This window comes from Takifugu flavidus, chromosome 11, assembly GCF_003711565.1.
Source record: "Takifugu flavidus isolate HTHZ2018 chromosome 11, ASM371156v2, whole genome shotgun sequence".
Lineage (NCBI taxonomy): Eukaryota > Metazoa > Chordata > Actinopteri > Tetraodontiformes > Tetraodontidae > Takifugu > Takifugu flavidus.
The window spans coordinates 14,623,168-14,645,828 of record NC_079530.1 but is presented as its reverse complement, the minus strand read 5'-3'; the positions used below and the strand labels follow the sequence as shown (position 1 = coordinate 14,645,828).

The window sequence follows — 22,661 nt, the reverse complement described above, 5'->3', positions numbered from 1 at the left end:
AACACACGAAAAACACGAGCATTGTTTTGTTTCAACTGCAAGTTGCAGAGGAGTTTTAGGATTTTTTTAATATTTCATTGTCAGATTGACACACGGAAATGCATTCTACAGTATTTGGGTAAGTAAAGGATTAAATATGTGTAAATATCTGTCACTTTAGTGTGCGAGGGCCATGCTGAGCAACAGCGTGTCTTTATGCTGCCCCCTGGAGCTTACAAATTGCAACTGTACCTTACGAATAAGTCAAACAAAAGGTAAAAACTTAAAATAAAGTTAATCTCATGCACCCTTTTATAGACAAGCATTATGTACAGACAGTTTCAAAATTGTCAAAGTTATATTATGAAATTTGTATATTCGAGTGATTTTTTTCAACACAGTTTAGGTGGTTAACAGACTACAACACAATCCATTTCTAATATTTCTAGTGTGTAACACCACAAACAGTATTTCATGTGTTACAAATAAATTTAAATAACTATCGATATTAGATCTGATGACAAAATCTCCTACAATTGTATAGTGGTACCAAAGCCCCACACACTGAATGCAGGGTACAGAGGCTCTGTAAACGTAGTCTGGACTCTGTGCAGCAGCTTTATCCCATTAGAGACGCTGTAAAACGCAAGTGTTCCTGCTGCGTGATCCAGGTAGACCCCAATACGAGACGACACTGGACCTGCGATATCTGTGCTCTTATTGTTGTGCACAAACGAGTATTTGGAATCTGAGCAGTAAAGGCTCCAGGACTTGTCGTTCCACCCCAGACTGCATTCGTTCCCGTTTCCCTTTCGGCGAATTCCCCTGTAGGTGACAGCAATGTCTATCTCTGTGCCATTCCAGTCCACCTCCCAGTAACAAGGATTCCCAGTAATGCTCTCCCTGCCCAACACCTGGAACAGAAGGAACAAGGCTGAGGAGCAAGGTCTGCTGTCCTGGCGTGTTGAACTTCCCTTGTGAGGGCAAATGTTTTTCCACCTTCTGTGAATTCCTACCTGCTGCCAGTGGTCGAATCGGTCCGGGTGAGCGGGGTAATTCTTGGGCTCAGTCTTCATCGTAGCTGTTCGGTTCCCCTCAGAGAGATGGAGGTTGGGGTGAGTGCTGTTGACATCGAGAATCAACTGGCGAGAGTCTAAAAGAAAGCAAAAATAATTATTATTCAGTTACTGCTTTGCTGTGTACTTGCTTCCATTCCTCTACTGAGACGCTTGATGAATATGGTTCCCCTAAATAATGAATGAAAGATGAATAAATGATTTGATTGCAATTTACGCGCAGCCGACGTGGCAAAAGAAGCTCGAGCTGCTGTGTTTGTCTGGGTGATACTGAACTCTGCTGTCTTTCTTCATCAAACCTGTTCTGCAAGCAGTGAAGCTTTCGTCAGACTCTCAGTTGTTTCGGTACACTTGAAACCCTTTAAATACTGTACACATACGGGGCAAACCCATGAGATTATCATAATCCGAGGCTGTTGGGGATAGATTTTAGTCTGGTTGAGTCAGATATGAGCCACCTGTCAACAATCTCGCAAAAACTCACATTTCATGAAATCTTCTCTCGTTTTTGGCTCTTCTTTAATCTTCGGTACTTCCTTTATCTTCCACTCATCCCGCAAAATGGATTCCCTCCTCGTCTTCCCCTCGTTTTCCTGCGTGATGTAGACTTCCTTCACTATGATCAGATGCAACAGCATGTCAGAAAAGCCAGAATCAAACCCTTTGCAGAGAGCCGCTCGGCTCGTGGAAACACAAACAAAGGTGCGATCGCTCGCCTGCTCCCGAGATTTTGCTCATTTCCATCTTGCTGGTTTCCTCCACTTGTATCTTCAGAGATGAGATGGCTCGTTTGGTGGCGTCAAAAGAGTAATACGGCGCCACGCTGATGTTGTTGAGGTCTTCGTACCCCGAGGGACCTGACAGAGACTGCCAGCCCTGATGGATGATCAGAACATGGGGGGTTAGAGGGGACACACAGCTAACCCTAACCCTAACCCATCAGAGGTATCGCTTGTAACCTGGAGGAAGTGGATGTGGTCGTCCGTGTGTGAGAGCTTCTCTAGGTCGTTATGTTTCTTCCTCAGCAGGGTAATCTCTTCCTCCATGCGGTCCAGCAGGATCTCCCCCCGTGTTACCGTGGTCTTCTCATGGGAACGGATCATCTCCTTCACCTCGTTGTACTTCCTCTCGATGGAAAGCAGAAGTTCAGTAAAGATCCGCTCGTTTTCCTCCAGGGCCGTCTGAGCCGAGTGCTGGGAAGGTAAAATGTGCAGGTCAGAATCTACAGCCACTGATGGTGGTTCTGGATCCAATCGGGCCCGCCTCTACTCACTTTCACTGATTCCACGGCCTGGCGGAGATCCTGCCATTTTTTAACCCTCTGGTCGATTCTCTGCTGTGATTTGTTCAGCGTGGTGCCGAGTTGTTTCTGTGGAGCGATGGACGAGAGAGATCACCAGCAGCATCAGCTGGTCACACTGACGCTCAACCGCTCACTCGTGTCGTGTCAACGATACCACTTATTGGGTATCTTTACTAAAGAACAGGCTAGCAGATATTCTAACAGCACCCACCTGTTTCTCGGTCCGCTCGGTCCCAGCAGGGACGATGTCGTGGCCTTTGTGCTCATCCATCATACACAGAACGCACACCGACGTCTGGTCGGTGCGACAAAAGGCCTCCAGCAGCTTGTCGTGTTGGGCGCAGAGCTTCTCTCGCATCTGGCCTGTAGCTTTGACCAGCTTGTGCTTCATCAAGGCAGGATACTCGTAGTGCGACTGAAGATGGGTCTCACAGTAAGATGCCAGGCACACCAGGCAGGACTTCTCGGCCTTCTGCCGCCGCGTGGTGCAGAAATCACAGAAAACATCTCCTTGTTTGGCCTGGACCCTGGGCTGGCCCCGACTGGTGGAGCGACGAGGCTGCTCCAGGCTGCTGTACCTGTCTAAGTCCAGGGCGCCGTGGTGAGACATTCTTTCTTTTTCTATCGATCAATATCCAGCAGATACGATGGCCAAATGCAAATCCGAAATAAAATCTAAAAGAGTGGAAAAATAAGAGCTGGATGACAGACCCAGAGAGAAAATAAGCTCCGGCAACAGCTTCACTGAAAGAGGTTGACTGAGGCAGCGTGAGAGAATGTTAGTTATGTGGTCAACTCTCAGTGCAGAACCGGTCTTCCTGGTTGGGCGTTTAATTAACAAAGAGGGGGTGTTACTTCAAACACGATACCTGAAACAGAAGAAAGAATTGAGAGCAAACCAATAAAGCCAAAAAAAACTGCACAGTGTTTCCATATTAAATGTAGTATTTTTAGATTTCAATAAATGTATACCTTGGAAAAATTACATTAAAAAACACATTCTTAATAAAAGCTGCTGATTTTTTTAATTATATCACTACAAGATTAGTAGTATCTGTGTGCGTAAATTGTGACAAGGCTATTTTATGACTAACTTGGCTAATTTATATTAATTGAATTGGCCAGACATGAAATAGCCTATCACTTTAAATTTTTTAAGGGGGGGGGGGGGGATCAGCGTTTTGCCATTGTTGACATGTTGTTTAATGTATGAGGCATGCAACAGTTGAAGATAAAGGCAACCAAAACCCAAACCGAGTCCATCAAAAATGGGCAAAAGTCGATGTCCACGTTTCCTCGCCGCTCTGTGGCGGGAAATCACTCGCCTTATTCCCGCCTCTCGTGTGTGGCGGCGCCCCGCTGCAGTACCGCCCCCGCGTCGGTGGGCGGCGGTAGTGAGCCACGCGCCTCGTTGCCGCGCCGGAGATTGTTTTCGCTAAAGTGCGCTGGTCGTCCGACGTTGGCGCCAGATGAGCGGCGGCGCCAGCTCCACGCACACCGAGAGGAGAGGACACCCAGCGGGCTGACGAACCCCCAACACAGCCTACAAAGCCGCTCTGCAGCGAGCCCGAAGCTCGGAACCGTCCTGTTTCTCCGCCATCTCCCATTTTAGTAAAGGAGTGTAACGGTGGGTGTGCGCGCGCATGCTTAAATTCACCTATTTTAAACCGATGACCCTCATCCTGCTTTAACGCTATTTCACGCTCGAATTCACCGACCAAAGTAACTTGATGCGGGCTGAATGACCGCAAAAAATGACCCGCTGGCCGGAACTTGTGTGGGGCTTTATGGTCGGTGTCCGTCCGTGGTGCTGAAGAACTTTGTGGTGGGGAAAATACAGGCCCAGATACGCACTGATTTCATGGGTTTTCTGTCAGAAAGCGAGACGTGCAGGCGGCGACGTTGGAAACAAGTTAAATTCTCTCCACATAAACTTGGAAAGTGTCAAACCAGGCTGGAGCGTCGAAGCGGTGTTTGGCCGGGATTTGCATGCGAACTCACGGAACATGGGCGGCCGGGTGCCTTTAGTGGAGCTTCCGCTCGGATCTTTTACCTTCTCCAGAGTTGTGCAAAAGTGTAGAGAAGCTTTGAGCTCTGCTGGGCTTAGCTTAGCTCCACCGTTAGCCTGGCATCATGGCTATGTAGCCAACACGCTAATGGTCTCGGTTGGGTAGCAGCTAACGCGGAGCGAGGCCGCCATGGAGGTCTGGTGTGCGGGCTCGGCTCTTGCCGCAGTACCCGAGGGTTGTGCAGCCTCTGGTCCCGTTTCATCTGACGGCGCCAAAAGCGTCCGCGCCGCCGTGTTATTTCACGGTTCTGCGCACTGAAGGCTCGGCTGGGTTGCGTCTGAAACTTGTGTTTTGCACGGTTCTTATGGCGACCCTTCCCGGGCTTTTGGTGGAGCTTTAGTCGCAGTCTCGCAGTTAGCCATCTTTGTTCCAGTTAGCCAACTCCAAACGGGCATTATGGTGTGGCTCTTAGCCTGCTAACCCCCTCGCATTAGCTGGCAACGTCGTCCTCGGGTTGATCTACGAGTTCGGCCGTTATATGCGGGCTGTTTACTGCACGATAAACGCATTTTCATTGTGTTTTTGGCGACCACCCTCACACTAGGCGAGGAGTGGCTCTAAATTCAATACATGTTGTAAGGGCGGAAGCTAGCTTGGCTATCGCGCACTAGCGGCAGCCATCTTATGCGAGCATGTAATCGTGGTTAGCTGGAACTGCTTGTGTGGCACAACAAGATGGCCTGTTAATACCACGGCAGTCGAAATTCCACGTCGCGAACTGGTTTAAAGTGAGCATCCGATCGCTCGGTTCGGTCCCAGTTTAAACGTAGGTATTGTATGTAAGTATCGCCGATTCCGCGGTGCTTGCGCTATGACGCTAGTTAGCTGGCTAGATCGCGAACACATTAGCAGCTAACACAATGCAGTTTTGTCGTTAACCAGTCCCCGTCGATCATAGCCAGCTAACTAGCGGCTATAATGGCTATTTGTAGCTGTTATTGTGGGCTAGCGACGACATAATATTGTGGAACACCATAACATTGGCACCCAAGTGTCTCTCTGTGTGATATATTTATCTACGATAGTGGCACCACGTATTACTCGGGCAGGCGGAACAAAAGGCCCCGGAGCATTGGCTTAATAATTAATTTAGAATTTGAAGCTTGATCACGATGTGTTGGTCCACTTTGATTTTATCTAATGCGTTAGCAGGTAATGCGATGCTCGTCTCGTGGCTAACTTTGCTAGCAAAACACGATTTAGCAGGCTAGCTTGGCTTTATTTGTAGCATATGTCTGATATGTGCGCTTTGGGGCACCACTGATGTTTTATATCTCCTAGAAAGTAAATATGTGACATGAGTCCGGAGCAGGGTGGTATTGAGCTACTTTATCACCACCAATACTGATACCGTGCCTGTATTCAAGGTTTCCACTTCAGTGTTTATGGAGGGACGCTGAAACTTTTGAGGCCAACAAGATTCAAACTTAGCTGTTGGGAAGACTTGTGGATTGTTTCCAGACAGATTTGGCCTTAACAGTTTCTCTGACATCTAAAGGTTGCGGTGAGTATCTCATTATTTGGAGCTGTTGTCAGTGATAATGGTCAGCGTGTCCTCTCGGTCCTGGATAATTTCCCACGTTGCTTTGCAGCATTAATCGTTTTGACACCCCGGACGTGACGATTAACGCGTTTTCCTTTCGCAGGTCTGATCACCGGCAAGAACAGCGGCGCGCTGCCACACAAAGCCCGCTTTGTCGCCCCCGATTCCCCCCTTGTGTCTTCATCCGGCAGGAAAACGGAGGTCGTGGGGCTGGAGTGTGTTCTCATGGCCGAGTCAGAGACTGAATGTGACACACCTGGCCTTGACACGCTTGGGTCGGAGTGTGTCATAGCCCACAGCCACGTCGACCTTCACTATGGGGCGGAAACGGAGATCATGACGGAGGAGAAGCGCGGGTTGGAGCTGGAAATCCACGGCACCGACTTAAAGATCCAGGGACTCGGCGGCGACCTCGGGACGGTGACCTGCGTGGACGCCATCGTGGCGGAGAGCGACCACGACTACATCAAGGTGGAGCACGGCGACATGCAGTGCTTCACCGGGGCGGAGATCAAGACGGCGTCGGGCGAGACGCTGCTCGGGGAGGTGCTGCTCAAGACGGAGAGCGACACGTGGTGAAGGTGGAGTCCGACCACGGGGGCGAGCTGACGGTGGAGTCGGAGAACGGCGTGATCATCCACGAGGCCCACGGCCTGCAGTGCAACGAGTGCGGCGAGATCTTCGGCAGCATATCGGACCTCCACCAGCACTTCGAGATCCACAAGGACCTGAACCCGTACATCTGCGTCCACTGCGGCGAGAGCTTCGCCGTGGAGGCCAGCCTGAAGCAGCACATGAAGATCCACATGAAGGAGAAGCCCTACGTCCCCGGGGTGGAGATCATGGGCAAGGACGTGATCGACGCCTTCAGCCTCAAGTCGCACCAGATGATCCACCTGCCGGACAAACCCCACCGGTGCTCCGAGTGCGGCAAAAGCTTCGCCGCCGCCATCACCCTGCGGGAGCACATGAAGATGCACTCGGAGGACAAACCCTACAAGTGCACCCAGTGCCGGAAGAGCTTCGTCCGCCGGCGGCACCTGAAGAAGCACCAGGAGGTCCACGCGCGCGAGAAGCCGTACACCTGCGGCCAGTGCGGCAAGGGCTTCGCCACCACCTCCAACCTGAAGCAGCACCAGAAGTCCCACGCCGCCGTGGTGCTGGGCGACAAGCCCCACCTGTGCGCGCAGTGCGGCAAGTGCTTCGCGGCGGCCGCCACGCTCCGCGAGCACCAGCGCATCCACACCAGCGACAAGCCGTACAAGTGCAACATGTGCAGGAAGAGCTTCGTGCGCAAGCGCCACCTGAAGAAGCACCAGCAGGTGCACGCCGGGGGGAAGCCCTACACCTGCCGGCACTGCAACAAGGGCTTCAACCACTCCTCCTCGCTGTCCCGCCACCACAAGACCCACCTGCAGAACGCCGTCTACCCCCAGCCCCAGCAGGGCAAGAGCCTGTCCTACAGCAGCCCCCCCAAGCAGAGGGTGCACCAGCAGGGGGACAAGCCCTACATGTGCCACCACTGCGACAAGGGCTTCAACCACTCCTCCTCGCTGTCCCGCCACCAAAGAGTCCACTCGGAGGCCGAGGGCAAGAGCTACCCCTGCGCCCACTGCGGCAAGAGGTTCAACCACTCCTCGTCCCTGGCCCGGCACCAGCGGGTCCACCTGGAGAGCAAGCAGCAGCCGCAGTCGCCGCCGCCGCCGTCGCAGCAGTACGCCGCCCTGCCGGCGCCCAAAGGCTTCGCCAACAACGCCTTCCCCAAGCAGCGCCTGCTGTCGGTGGAGAAGCCGTACCGGTGCTCCCAGTGCGGCAAAGGCTTCAACCATTCGTCGTCCCTGTCCCGGCACCACCGGATCCACATAGATCAGTGAGCCCACCTCCCCCTCCCCCCCGCCAGGCCTCGCAGCCCGACCCGACTCTCCCCCCACGTTCAGCGAGGTTCCAACCTTCTGACCCCGCCCAGCTCAGCACGCCGCGGAGAATAACTTGCCACCGTGACCTTTGCGACCTTTGCTTCAGAGCCGGACCCGGGGCCCCTGGACCCGGGTCGCCACCGCCGCCGCCACCCAGACACTTTTAAAGGAGAAAAAAAAAAAATCTGCGTGATTGTGACCTTAAGAAAATCCGCTCCACCTTCTCGGCGGCAGGTTTTGATAAAGGAATTGAGTTTGTGTGTCTGTGGGCATGTGCGCCCCAGCCCCCCCCCCCGACCCGCCCATGTGACGCCAACATCAAGAATCCGTGTAAATACTTGATTTTCTTTTATATATATGTATAGCTGACTAGTGTCCTCTTTCAAAGGTTGCTTTTTCTGCCGGTTGGCGGCGTTTTTGGAGTTCCGGCGCCGCCCGGAGGTTGTTTTTCTGTGTGTCCGCGTTGGACGTTGTGACTGAGAGCAATACCGACACCCCCGGTTCTATTATGACCCGTAATTAGAAATAAAAAGCTCCTGGTAGCAGATCACATGACCGGCGTCTTATTTCCAGCACAGGTGTCTTCTGGACCTCCGCAGCCGCATCGGAACCATTTAAATATCTGTATAGAACATTAATATCGCTCGTGTTGATCTGGGGGCCCGTTTGGCTGCAGGACCGGACCAGAATCCCACTTTTCCAAAAAAAAGTTTTTTTGATTCCGGCGGATTGTGTTCTATTTCCTGTCCTGTGTAAAATATCTTATACAAAGCTGATGTATTTTTTTAGATACAGCTCGGGCTTATATGAAAGGGAATGAAAGCTATAACAGTTTTTACAGGAGTGAGCGCGGTGAGCAATATTTCCTTTTTCTTTTGGATAAAAGTTGTGCTTCGGACCGGTAGCATAGGTTTCTTCCTTGTGTTAGATAGGTGCCTTATTGCATGCTCTGTAGAGGAAAAAAAAAGTATGCCAAGCTGTACCTGGAAAAAAAAATAGGGCTTTTTGTTCTTATCCATATTAACTTACCCTACATTTTTAATTTGATGTCACTTTCTTTTATTTTTCCCTCTTTTTTTGGCTTTATGTATATTACATTGTGTTTACACTGTTACGACCATAATGTTTATTCCTTCATTTTTGTCAACGGCCTCGCAGTAGAAAGTGTAACTGATCCATATGAACTTCTCTGTACCACCTTCCCAGTTTGAGTGGCACACTATGGAAAAATAAAGGTTGTTGACTCTCGTGGTGGTTCTGGATCTCGCCGTTCTTGTGGGGACATTGTGGTTGTGTCGCTTCCCCGGTGTCTCCACAAGGTGTCGCCATTTTACAGGTTATGAGCGGAGGTCAAAGATGTTTTCTGGTGTGGGGAGGGCTTTGCTGTGTGGAAATGTGAGGGACTGCATTCACTGCTGGGACGCAGCCTGGTGTCGTGCACGGAAAAGATCATGTGCCAGTGATGATGTTTTTAGGCACCTTGACTGAAAATACATCACTTTTATTAGTGGTAACTGTTACATGGGGTTAAAGAAATGCGAGATGTTATGACAGGGAATGCTAGTACATGAAATGTGCAACGTGCACATTTTTAGTCTATAAAAACATTTTCTCAGCAGAACAGGGTGGTGAATGCAAAAATCATTTTAAAATTATATACATGTGTACACGTTTCCCTCTTGTAGCAGCGGGCATCACCAGAGGAGCCCTCGGCTGCTATACGTTCATGACGGGCGTTAGCTGGAGCAGCGAGCTCTGTGGTCGCATGGTGCTGCTCTTGGAATGGAGTTTCTCCAGGTTTTGTAGAAAGCCCCTCCTCTTCAGCCCCTCCAGGATGACCGTGTTGCTGGACGTCAGGCTGATGCGCGTCCTGTGGAGACATGAGGGTCACGTATGGTTAATATGCGTCTATAAACATGCCGCCGGACCAATGTGATGGTATTTCTACCCCCCACAGGGGTCCACAGCCAGTTCAATGTCAAACGGTGTCTTTTCTTCCTTTGATTATAATGCGAGGACTTAAGTGTTGCACTGCAATTATACCCAATTATCAAAATGGCTCCCTTCTGTGCAAACATTCGCTGCTATAAATGGTCACAAGGCGTTTGCTCAGCTTTATTTCACTTAAAAAGAAAAGGGGAAGCGGGAGCGAGGTCAACCGCAGACGTTCCGGTGTTTCTCTTGCCTTTTATCTTAAGGATGAAGGGAGCTGGTGGACGCTCACAGAGCTAAAGAATCAAGCACTGATCTAAGGAAAGTCAGATTTCTATTCAGGAGATTAGGAGCATTCTTTAGCTAGGAAGAGTCCAAGAATCGAGGCTTTTAAGGAGACACCCGGGGCAACACTATCTTCTGAAGCTACAAAGAGAATCACCCACCGAGGAGAATCGATACCGCTGTCTCCAGTTAGGCTCCGGTTCTCCGTTTCTCCAGCCTCTGATCTAATGGCTCCAGTAGGTTTACCCGGAGGCGCTCCGTGACTCCGAGGAGCACATGTTCCATGGAATCCGTCGCCTTGCTCCATCTTCATTTCAGCCTCCCACTGAACAGACTCGCTGTCCCCCTCGTCGGCGGACTTGCGGACGGTGTCGGCGTCCGAGTCCATCTCGCTGGTGTGACAGTAGTCAAAGATGCTGCTGTCTGCAACGTCAGACGGGTCGGCGCCATTCAAATCGAGGTTGGCCTCGGCTTGTCTTTCCCCCTGGACCGACGAGCTCGACCTGAGGTTGGAGTCACTCCGAGACCCCGGGGACCTGGTCTTTTGGGCTTGGGGACCAAGTTTCCAGCTACTGTCGCCACTTCTGGGGGGACTGAAGGAAGCTTTGGTCTGCACTGCAGGACAACTCAGGTCTTTGAACGCAGCATCCCTGAATTTCGGAACAGAGGTAACACGTGCTTTGGGAAAGTTCTGGTTGTAACACCTTACAAGGGGTTCGTTGTTTTTGGAAAACGTCCGTTGACCTGGACACCTTGATACACCTGCAGGGGCCAGTTTTGTCACGTCAATTAGGTCCTCTTCATTCAGACACAGGGAGCTGCAGGCATCCTCATCTTCCTGCTCATCTCCCCTCTGATAGAGCCGGCAGTCGTCCTCGAGTAAGCCCTCGGTGTCCATCGAGGTTAGACTGTCCGGTTGTTCCTTGGGGTTTAGGGGGTTCAGTTTAGCACCAATGGTGACGGGTCTAAGCTCTTCCTGTTCCTGCATGACGTTTTCACAAGCGTACCGCTGTGAGCAAAGCTGGTCAGGGATCTGAACCTTGTCCCGTAGTGGACTGGAGAGTCTGACAGAGTGTTCCCACTGTAAGGGTTTGGGACAGGGTGCTGTGGGGTCATATGGGAGGCTCATTGTGGGCTCAGCAATAGTTGGACGGTGGGTGTACTCTGCTCCCAGGACACTTCCATTTTTGCCTTGTCCCTCCTGGTCCTTTCCCCCTCTCTGCTGTCGGATCTTATCAGCGATCCGCAGTGTGCTGTTCTGCGGGTAAGCTGAGCTGTAGTCAGGAGGAAGCTCTCTGGGGGGTTTCATATCTGCTTGGAGATCATCAACCGCAAGGTCTCTTTTCGGCGCATTGTTGGACCCGTCTTCAGATGTGGGAGACTTCGTTGCATGCTCTCCGTCTCCCGCGATGGTCTTGGCCTGATGTGGGTCCCAGGATTTGGAGCGGTAACCAGTTCGCTGCTTCTTTCCTATTCCCGAGACGCCGGCCTCCTTTACTTCTAGTCTTCTGTGCTCTCTGGTGATCATTCGGGGAATATTGATTTCAGGTTCCTTCACTGGGTGAGTCTGGAAAGGGTTTTCAATGCGTTTCTTATAAAGAGATTTTTCCTCCATAGCTCCACATTCTTCCACTCGATCCGGTTCATCAATGGGGATTTCCACTCTGAGCCGCCCTGGGATTAAATCTTCCTTCGCTAGATAATCATCCGGACATATGGGAGCCTTATTTTTAACCTCCTTTTCCTTTTGCTTGACTCGGGAGGAATGGGCCCTCCTCCTGCTGCGAGACGTCTTGTGAGCAACTCGTTTTCCTGCCTTGGACGAGTGATGATGCCTGGATCTCGAGTATGTCAAAATCTCTGTGGACATTCCCTTGTCCACCCCCTTTTCTGAATGATCCAGACCCTTGTCCAACACTCTGTCCATCCCTCTGTCCCTCCGCTCCTCCAGCTTCTTCATTAGGACGGTGTGCCGCGTCAGGTTGTCCACCGTCAGTTCGGGGTTGATGCGTTTGATGATGGCGTGCTCCAGGTCGCGGGGTAAATTGTTCAGGTCTTCCTCGTCCCTCACCGGCCACTCCTCCGGAGGAAACTGGGCTGAAAAGGAAGCATATTCTTTCCTTGGCTTCTCTTTTTTAGCTCCATTCCTCCAGAAAAGACTCAGACCGAATTTTCTGCCCGATTTGTTGTCTTTTTCCTTGCGGGCAGTCGCGTTGGTTGTGGCCGTCGTCTTGCTGACCTCGCTCGCCTGGTAATCTGCCGCTGTAGACGTGGACTGGTGCTGTACGCTGGGCTTGTGGTCGACCGGCCGGGGCCACTTTATGCTCCTTCCCGTGCATTCGCTTACAGAAACAGACACAGAATTCTGCTCTGGCACCGGCGAGGGAGGAAGGGCAGCCGGTAGAACAGCGGGGGTGATATTACTGGATGTTTGTTGGGAGTTGAAGCAGCTGCAGGACTTGCAGTGCGCCACCGGGAGTGATGGAGAGCTGTCAACGCACGTATCATTGCTCAGCAGGTAGGTAATCGGAGGAGGTGAGGGCGGTTCGTCAGTTGAGCCAAAAGTCCACCAGTTCTTCTCTCGGACCATGTTGTTGGTGATGAAGTACGTCTGAGGCGTCACGATGAAGTAGCCCTCGCCCGTGTGGTAGATTTTGCGCTCCTTGATAAGAGTGCCGAGAGCGTTGTAGAGGATGTCCTGACTGGGAATCGTTATTCCTGAAATGCGAAGAGAAAAAAGGCTAAAGCATTCTGGGCCATTTAACATACGGTAGTACCGGAACCAACAGTGTTGAGGTGGATCACCTGGGTGAGCTTTGCTCATGTAACTGACGAGTGCTTCCTGGCTGACGGTGATGTCGGCGGCGTTCATGTCTGAGATGACGGAGCAGAGCACCTCGGCCAGGGGGATGAACTGGGACTGGGGCACAGGGGACATCTGGACGGGAGACAGGTCACCTGAAACACACACGGTGGGATTATTGCACAAAACAGGTGCGGCGCACACAAACACACCTGGGTTAGGGCGGTTTGGCATTCCTCCACCCCCCCCCCCCCAACCACCATCTAGACGGTGGTCCGTTTGTGTGAGTTATGTTTACCTGCCTGGCTGCTTCTGGAATTCCATCAGTGGTGGGACAGACCACGGAATTCCATCACTCCCACAGAAATAACCACAGGTCTGCCGGCCGGGCCCTATCATATTTCTTGCCCCCCCTCCCCCCAAACCAACCCCACCATGCAACCCTACACATGTAAGAGACAGACGTGTGGGAAAACCTCAGAAGAAAAAGAACCGGAGAGGGTAAATCCAGTCAGCGCCGTCCCAAAACTCGTGTTTAGGTGAATTATTCCAAATGTTTATTTTCGAACATCAGCATTCCGGGGCCCCAGGTTTGGGTTTTAGCTCAAATCTTTGTAGGTTTTGATGAAACGGTCGAGGCTCCGTGGAAGCTGTGATGTGGTTGCGGTTCAGGACGAGAAGGAGGACGAGGATTCCTGCTGCCGTGCCGCCTGCCAGCTGCATTCCTCGGAATGCATCACATGGCCGCAAGTTCATTACTCACAGCACAAAAACAAATGTATGGTTTTATTCCCAACTGGCACGGCCCGCTTCTGGACCGAGCGGGTCCCTGGGATGATTAGAGGCGACTCCCTCACCTAGAGGTCTGGAAAATCGGTTTTAGCTCATCAACAACAATGCAAAGACTTTAATAAGTGAAAGATGGGAGAGAACCGGGCCTAACGTTAGCATATGCGCCGCACATGAGACATGTTCGGGTGCCAGCAGCAAGGCTGTGTAGAAACGCACGCTTTCGGCTCCAACATATGCATCTGTGACGGCGAATGATTCTCCTCTCAACGCCCGGGCCTTCGGTGACAGCGCCAGGGCTCGCACATGATGTAAGCTAAACATTTACGACCCTCACGCTTGAACCACTTGGGTCCGAGGCAGCGAAAATAAACAGCCGATCAAATCTCCGCCGCGCTTGAGCGTGACGGAACACATATGTGCGCGCCACACCCGCTCATACATCCATGCTAGCCTGCAAATGACTCCTACATGTGGAAGAAAGACATAAGTCTTCGTAAAGATTGCGCTAAATTCATCGTTACGCGTAGTTTGGCCAGTATTTCGCAGTCAACTGCCAAAGAAAGATCCCAGTCTTCCCAGATTGAGCTTACAAAGAGGGCTAAAGTTGAGAATGAGGCCACATCTCAACAGTTAATTGAGTTTAGGTCGTAATAAATGAAATAAATTCCTCTCCATATCATTCAAGCTAACTTAAAGGTGAACTTGTGCACCAGGCGGAGCACAGAGGAGCGTTCTGTGCTCATCTGATTGCTGATTCTTTTAGGTTGAACAGAAAACGATCTTATCCCCTCCAACAGGAGTGTTCTAAGAGGATGTGGTCTGACTGCCCCCCCCACTTCCTCCACCTCTGAGGACATTATTTAGACCAAACTCGGGTCCTCAATAACACAGAATTAGAACAGCTGAGTTGGTGCTCCATTGTTGCTAACTTCCCTGAGGAAATGCCAGAGCAGAGGGACGGGGGGGGCGCTCTCCATCCGTCTTGTTCGAACCTCTGCCTCCTCAGCATTAAACGTCCCCCTAGAGCAAAAGAGGGTCGCAATCAAACGACCTCCGACGCCTCCACGGGGTCCATTTGTCCTGTTGCAGAGGTTCTGAAAGGGGATCGGAGTTTATGGAGCCCAACATTAGCAGGCGTGACTGGCGCTCTGGTCTCTTCTCCAGGGGGAACAGACCTCTGTGTCTTTGTAATCCAAGACCGGGACGTGACTTTACACTCATTGTCTCCGCACAAATAACCCCACGGGTGCCATGGCAACCCCGGCGGCCACGGTCACAACAGGGAGGGGAAGACGGAGCAGCTGTAGAGTCAAACTGGAGAGGAGTTTTGGTTCTGGTGGCAACGTGAAACATAACGACATAAACGCTGCAGCGAGCCAGACTGCTGTAAAGGAATAACGTCTCCCGGTGGACGGAGAATCTCCCCCGGGACCCCTGAGGCGGCGCCGCTGATGGCTGCCACATGTTCCGGGGTAGCGGCCTCGTCCGCCGGCCTCGCCGCCACATGAGTCCAATTTCATATGTGATTGCATTAACTTAGCGCTCAGCCTGGGGACGTCTGGGCCAGAGTTGCTGCACGTTCTCCCCCGCTGGCGGCGAGATGGGCGGGGCTTCGCGGTTTCGGTGACAGGATTCACGTACGGGATCGTGTATCCAAGGATTTGGATCAGAAACTGACAAATATCGACACCGAATTTTGCCCTTGACCTCTCGCAGTCATGTTCCAACGGATTAAAAGCATTACTAAAGCCCCCCCACAAGCACACACACACACACACGCACACGCACACACACACACACACACACACACACACACACACCATCTTATCTCATACTAGTATCGTCTAATCTTTTAGGCTCCAGCGAGCGAGCAGACTAATCTTCTCTCTCCCTCATTAAGGACACACTGTATGGTATTCAGCACCAACTCCAGACCTGCCCCCCCACCTACACACAGACCCCCCCCCCCCACACACACACACACACACACACACACTCCCAGAAGCTGTGACGGAGCAAAGATCCCGAATGACAATGTCAAACATTCACAGCGTACAGATCTGGTGTGATGGGTGGAGGAACCAGCTGGGATTTATGTCCCGCCCCTCCTCCCGGTTCCCCACAACCACTTCCCTTTGTTTCGAGGCGTTCTGGTCCGATGGGCCTGCTGACCCGGCCCTCGTGTTTCTCAGCTTCGCCTTTTACAAGAAGTTGAGCGTTGACCTCCAAAAAAACAGACGGACGTGGGCGTTGCAGAGAAATGGCCCAATAAAGCGAGTGAAAAGCTCCCTTTAGAGGGCAGCAAGAGCCCGAAACCCTTCCCAATCAGCACCAGTACCCCTCAGCGCCGGTGCAAGCTGCTGTACAACTGTTTAAGAGGGAAACGGTCTCAGGATCGACTGCTGATTCACAGCGACGTTTATTGACCCGCGACCATGAAAACCTGCAGGACCTGAAGACACCAGTTAAATATTCAACCACCAGTTAAATATTAAAGCGAGGTGACAGTAAAGTGGACCGTGCGGCTCCTCTGGCCCCAAAAGCTTGACAGCCTTGAAGGCAACAACTGTGGTTCCGATGAAAAACGCGTTCCACCGGTAATGGATCGCCCGTTCCTGTGACACAGGAAGTGCACCTGTGCAGGTGTTTGGCAGAGCAAGATAAAAGGACTGTATTTTAGCCTCAGGTGCTCCACGTAACACGATAGCAGCTGTAGGAAACAGGCTAAAGAGCAGTTTCGTTCACTCCCACCTCAGGTTTAATGGGCTCTGGGCCCAGCGGATCTGGCTCTCGTTTGCCTCCGTGGACATGAACCCCACGCTGTGCTACATCGGTGTCGCCTCCAGATGGCGAGTCCAGGCGATTTAAAGGCGACCCATAAAACGTACCCGTTTGATCTTAAAAGGCCGTTCTGTCGGACCGCAGCAAAAATGAGGGACGAGCAGGAGGATTAACGTGCTAACGCAAGTGTTACCATCTCAGCTGAGACAACCGGACCGGCGTTCTCCAAGGATCGGTATTAGGCCCACTATCGTTATTATTTGGCCCCTTCAAAAATCGTATATTTTAGATATTTACAAAAAAAAAATCCCTTGTTTTTATATGTTTGCAACAAAATGGAATAAACAAAAGTTTCTAGCTTGGCACCGTTAAAGCTGCGAACGGTGCTAAAGAAGTAGCGGCTAGTCAAAGTTGAGGATAAATTGTATTTATCCCAAATTCCTAGAAGGTAATTGTGGTTCCAAACGCAGCTCCTACAATCACCTGCAGCATAAGGTTGCATTTTTGTTTTGTTCTGTTTGCATCGTGCACGGCAATTAACCCATACTGGTACAATGCTAGCTTGCTGCGTACTAGCTTACACTTCCAGTCCCTTAACATCAACAGGATGAATGGTCACACTGGATATGGTTCTTGGAAAATCTCCCAAAAGCTCCGTCTACCTTCCCAAACATGCTCGGTCAGAAGTGGATATCAATCCCAATCAACGTTTTTTAGCTAATTATCTCAACTACTCAATAAAGCTGGAAAGACGAAGGACTGTTTTTCCTCTCCAGGTGTTCTTGCCTCGCTCCACCTACGTGCACAGCCTTCTGAAGCGGATCCGTTCCCCTTAATCAGGCTGATGGCGCTCATTGGTTGCAGATGACGCTCATTTCCGCCAGTTAACCAACCTCAAGGTGCAGCAGATCCTCGTGTTTGTTGTCTCAGTCCTAAAGCTCCCGTGGAAGTCTGCCATACGATCCATCACTTCTAATGCGTCTGGCTCTGCTGAAAGTATTACTTCATCCTTCAAATACTGTAAAAACGCGCTAAATGTAGCAAAGAAAACATCCCGTCAGGAAACTGAGCGGATAATAAAGTCAAATTTAATCGATTTGCCGTCGACTCATTTGTCTGACCTGAGTGCGGATGAGGAATAATCCCCAACTTTAGCAGCCACTGACAGGTTGTGTAAGATCAGGGCTTCAAGAAAATCCCTCTAAATGTTTTCTTTGGCGTGGGTCGGGCCCGATATCTGGGCTAATAAAGAGACCGACGGGCCCGATTTGCACTGATCGCTCTTCCTCTCCAACGGGAAGGATGTGACCGAGCAATAGATCTGCAGAACAACGTGCGCGCACACATGCACATCCTCTCAGCTGGTGTCGGTCGTGACTTCCTCTGAACTGAGCTTTAAATGCAGGAAAATGCAAATGCAGGAAACTAATCGTTGCTAAAGGGTGTTAGCATCCGAATAAGGCTGGCGAAGTTAATCGTAAAATCGTAAACGTAAATGGTGACAGGAGGTTCGACTCGGTTTAATTGAGGTAAGTCGCAGTGCTGCTGCTTCAGGAATTTACTCGTGGGAGTACAGAAGCTGAACCGACCATTTAGCGACGAACACCTGGATATGGTATCGGTGCACGATGGTCTTGTCCTGCTAACAAACCTTCTGAAGCCGGCGGGGCCAAAGGTGGCTTGTTATAGCCAGAAGGTTGTAACCTTTGACCCTTTGCTGCTTAGTTAGGGCAGGGTGGTCCATTTAAACCTGAAAAGACTCAGCGAGGGGTGTCTTGGTTAATAAGCTAACATCTGGAGGAGTTATGACCATTAGCGCAGGGCTTGGGGACTTGAACCACCCCCCTCCTGTGAAAGGAGACACTGGGAGTGTTAAGAAACAACACTCGACAAGTGAAATGGGTCAAAAGAGCCGATCTGAGGCTCTTCTCAGCCGATGGCGCTCAGAAAACGATCTCAAAAGTAAATGGAGTATTTCAGGAATGCCCAACCATCTGATGGTATGGCGAGGTAAATAAAACGCGCTGTTGGAGGAGGAAACTTGGCTGACAGAGTGAGCATAGCTCTGCTGTGGGAAAGCACACAGGAGGGGACCCAGGGTCCAGTACGGTCCGCCCCGGCCGAGCAGGGGGGCCCGTGGATGAGGCCCTGTGTTTGAAGGATACAGGACACCTCATTACAACAGCGGCCAACTTCGTATAAATGTTTTAGCTGGTGGTTGCGCGCTAGTTTCTGCCACAGCGACGGCAGAAACTAAATAATGCAGAACCAGTTAACTGCCATTACGAACCCTCCGGTTAGGAGGATTTTTACGAATTTTACCGCATTTCAGACTTGTTGGGCCCGAAAACACTGAGAGTGCTATGCCTTTGTGAGCTAAAGCTAACAGGTTTATGCTAGCACAAAGGGCCAGGACGGCCGCAGGCCTCCGTCACCAGCAGATCAGACCAGATTTTTCATCAAGATCTTTCAGCCTCAAAACCTCAGCGGCTCCCCAACTTCAATGCAACATCGACAGAAATACTCGAAAAAATACGCCTCCGCGCCTCTCAGCGGTGGGTTCAAGGGCTAAGTTAAGAGTTTGGGCTGCGTGTTTCGCGTTGCCTCCAGGGTTTCTGTTGTGACAGCTAATCACCTCCAGAAGCCCAGCAGGGTGCGAACCTGCTCCACTCAAAGTCAACACGCTACGAGAAAGTAAATCTACAGCTTTGGGGGAACATGACGTCTCAAATCCAGAGACCCTGCAGAAAGATAAATACAGCCGCGTCTGTTATCAGGAACAGATGCTAAAACGCTCTCCTCTTCCTCAGATATTGCGTTCCCAGCAGGTTCGCCGAGCCGAGATGGTCATTGCCGGGATGTCCCGCTCCTAAGGGGGGGGGGGGGGTTTAGGGGGGGTGAAGAGGAAGGTTGGGAAACACCCTGAAGACACACTGGAGCTAAGACGAGGAGGTCGACCGCGGTACCAGTGGGGCCCGTTCATTCCTCACCTGGGTGTTTACCCCAGTCAACCCGGGGCCACAGTCCTCCCCCCTCCCGCAGGAACCCCCCCCCACCACCACCACCCAGGAGGAAGAGCCCAGATTCATCTAACGGACGGCGTCTGGAGGCACCACCGATGAAGTCCTTCCTTCTTGCTAAACTTGTTCGGGGGCCACGTCCTCGACCCCGAGACAGGAAGCAGCGGCCGTTTGAAACCCCCTCCAGCCTGTAACTCACAACATGTCGGCACCGCCGCTGACATATTTATACCGGAGCAGCGTCGGGCCCTTCGGGTCGGTACCTGACATCACTCTCTCGGCCCCTCGCTGACTTTGAAACGCGGGGACGTAAATCCCGGCTAACGAGAACACAGGAGGGGGAGGGGGGGGCGCTGCTGGGACGCCGCCCGTCTCCACTCGCCTCGGCTCCAGCATCACTTTTCGCCTCTTTGTGTTGACTTACAGCCAGAAAAGTGTCTCCCAGCAGGATGGTATGTCAACCCCCCCCCCCCACACACACACACACACACACACGTCTCCCCTTGTGTGGTCCCTTCCCACCCGTCCAGAATCACATTCCGCCCTGTCCTGGCCCGTGCACTGCTGGATCTGACTGACTGACAGCGAGGGGGCGGGTGAAGCGTCCCACCAACGGGAACCCGTCCCGGGCACCAAACTTTGGACTCCCACCCTTGTTTTCCTCCTGCTGCCGATCCCGTGTGCGGGGGCCACCTGACGGCGAACGCTGTCATTAGATCTGAGAGCCACCCGAGGCCCGGCCCGGCCCGTCCCGTCCCCCCCCCCCCGAGCTGTCAAACATGTCCAGCCTATGAGATCATTCTATAGGAGCCTCCATGAGGTTCCCATTCCCCGTTTCTGCCCCGCTCATCTGACGAGAAGCAGAGAAGTGGAAACGATTAGATGCAATTAGACACAACTTTGTTAGACTGGGGGCAATAAAGGGACCCTGAACACCCCCCCCCCCCCCCCCACACACACACACACACCATGGGAGCCATTTAACAATGAAACAGCTGATGTTTAAGGTCCTGAACGTTGCCAACGCCTGGGAGACGTCTGCATTGTTGACACCAGGTTTAGCAGTAAAACTCCCCAGGAGAGCGGGGGGGGGGGCAGCTCCTGTTCTCCACACTTTAATGCTTTCACACCTCTCTGCCACTGTGGTAAACACACGCTGCGCCCCCCCAAGAAGCTCTTCATCACTTTTTGAGCTACTTCAGCCTCTTTGCTCAGTGTTCTGACGTTAAGACCCGTAGTTTAGTAGTTTTACGCGTGACACGGCTCGCGCCAGCTGCTGGGACCTACCGACGGCTTTGATGGTGAATCCCTTTGGTGAGCGCAGCGCTCTGCGCATCCACGCCTCTCTCAGCACCTCCAGGTTGTTGGCGTTGCCCTGGATGAAAAGCACCGTGTTTTCCATCCATCCCTGAAATTGCACCTCGCTCATGGCCTTAATCAGCCTCTTATTCCAGAAGCTCCGCAGGTTCTGCGCCTTGAAGTCGGCGAAGACCTCCCGCCCGCCGCCGCCGCCGCCGGTGGCGTCGCGCACACTCTCCTCGTCCGGGCCGAGGACGACGGCGAGCGCGGCGGCGGAGAGCTGGACGAGCCGCTGCTGGGGAGACATTTCTGTCCACATTCACCGCTCCTTAAGAGACACTTCTCCTCCCTGGAATCCGCAGGAAACGGGGAGTGCTGCCACGCATTCCTCCGGCGCGCACCCTGAGCGAACACGACGCGTCCGGAGCGACCGCTTGGTTTCTCTGCGCTCCCAGGGAAACCAGAGGAGGAGGGGGGAGGAGAAGGGGGCGGACGAGGGTCCGCCGGGTCCCGCAGGTAGACCTCCCACTGTCTGCTGGCCCCGCCCACTGGGCTGCTTAGGTGCCTCAGAGAATCGCCTCGCTTTGTGCCGTGTGCCCCAAAAGATCCGGTTTCCAGCCGCGGACCTTCCTGAAACTGTCTGGAAGAGCAGAGAAATCACGTGAAATCACCCAAATCAGCAGAGACCCGCGATGCATTGTGGATGCTGTAAACTCTGACAGGAGAAAACTGAGGAGAGATTAGCTGTTCAACCAAATGAGAACCAGAACCAGGCCCGCTTTTCACTGACATGGCAGCAGCCTGAAGCCCACTCAGGCAAACACCTCATATATCAGAGTCCTGGAGTGTGTGTGTGTGTGTGTGGGGGGGGGTATTAGTGTGGTATTAGACGCCGCACTGGGACAGGATATTGTGCTTCCTCCATACATGAAAAGAACCCATCACCTCCAGGGAGGGCGGGATGAATTATCTGGAGGCCGCGGCGAGGAACCAGAGTCAAGGGGGGAAAGTGAGAACCTGCAAAGATCCTGTGTGGGACCAGACCTCTGGGTCTGTTTGATTCCAGTTTAACGAGATTCCTGGTGGTTGAGTCTTAAACCCCTTTGATGAGTGGGAGGTTCGGGCGTCTGGGACGATGCCGTTTCAGAGAGGTAATGACAGATTCGAGGCAAACGGGAGGCCAACACCAGAGGGCGGAAGTTTCGGCCTCCTCTCCGACGTCCCGGCTGTGATCGCTGCTCGTCGGGGGTTATTCACGCTGCGTCTCCCTAAAACCTGGACATTAAAGCGAACTGGCGCTAACGTGCTAACGTCGCGCGGAAGTTAGCAGGAAGTTGGCCAGCGTTGGGTGCATCGAACATCCCGTGGAGCCCATGACCTTCCCCCCAGTCCGGAGGTGAGGCTGATGACGAGGACTCAAACCTAGCGCACGTACGCCCGCTTCTGTCCGTGCACGCTGCAGCTGCAGGGTCGTCTCAGCGGCCTCCGTGGGATCGCTGTATATTTTGAATATGATAATTTCACGGAACCACATGTTCGGAACCTAAAACCTCCGCGTGCAAACCTACACATCTGGTCCCACTATAGGTTCTTGGCTCTTGGGACACCGTCTAACTAAAACACCTCCAGGGCCCCCCCCCCCCCCACCACCACCACCACACACCACACACACACACACACACACACACACACACACACACTTCTTTTTGACTTCCATGCCAAGAGAGGATAGAAAAAAGCACAACCCTTGTCATCCATAAACCTCAGCAGGAGATGCATTAATTCAAATATGTGCGTCGGCGCATCGCCGAGTCCTTTCCGTGCGTGTAGGAGGGCGGAGCGCCTCGCCGGGAGGGCCGGGAG

General features: G+C 52.3%; 3 protein-coding genes across 6 annotated transcripts; 1 reads left to right on the top strand and 2 right to left on the bottom strand.

Moving 5' to 3' along the window:
- Positions 1 to 21: 21 nt before the first annotated feature.
- LOC130533306 (tripartite motif-containing protein 16-like) lies at positions 22 to 3,227 on the bottom strand. The gene is made up of 7 exons (XM_057046570.1): positions 2,570 to 3,227; positions 2,329 to 2,424; positions 2,015 to 2,248; positions 1,772 to 1,931; positions 1,540 to 1,671; positions 996 to 1,132; positions 22 to 893 (listed from the first exon to the last, which is right to left on the bottom strand). The coding sequence occupies exons 1-7, from the start codon at positions 2,966 to 2,968 to the stop codon at positions 510 to 512; spliced, it is 1,542 nt and encodes a 513-aa protein (XP_056902550.1). The 5' UTR covers positions 2,969 to 3,227; the 3' UTR covers positions 22 to 509.
- A 559-nt stretch (positions 3,228 to 3,786) lies between these two features.
- On the top strand, positions 3,787 to 9,134 carry si:ch211-198a12.6 (uncharacterized protein LOC563253 homolog). Of its 4 annotated transcripts, none has more exons than XM_057046575.1 (3): positions 3,787 to 3,985; positions 5,795 to 5,931; positions 6,074 to 9,134. In XM_057046575.1, the coding sequence occupies exon 3, from the start codon at positions 6,765 to 6,767 to the stop codon at positions 7,842 to 7,844; it is 1,080 nt and encodes a 359-aa protein (XP_056902555.1). In that variant the 5' UTR covers positions 3,787 to 3,985; positions 5,795 to 5,931; positions 6,074 to 6,764; the 3' UTR covers positions 7,845 to 9,134. The 4 variants fall into 4 exon arrangements, with proteins under 4 accessions (XP_056902555.1, XP_056902558.1, XP_056902556.1 ...); XM_057046576.1 differs by lacking the exon at positions 3,787 to 3,985 and adding an exon at positions 3,992 to 5,193; XM_057046577.1 differs by lacking the exon at positions 3,787 to 3,985 and adding an exon at positions 3,992 to 5,206.
- Positions 9,135 to 9,366: 232 nt separating this feature from the next.
- On the bottom strand, positions 9,367 to 21,267 carry stox1 (storkhead box 1). The gene is made up of 4 exons (XM_057046569.1): positions 20,787 to 21,267; positions 12,909 to 13,061; positions 10,265 to 12,821; positions 9,367 to 9,756 (listed from the first exon to the last, which is right to left on the bottom strand). Exons 1-4 carry the CDS (start codon positions 21,115 to 21,117, stop codon positions 9,603 to 9,605), a joined length of 3,195 nt encoding a protein of 1,064 aa, XP_056902549.1. The 5' UTR covers positions 21,118 to 21,267; the 3' UTR covers positions 9,367 to 9,602.
- Between the last annotated feature and the right edge of the window lie 1,394 nt (positions 21,268 to 22,661).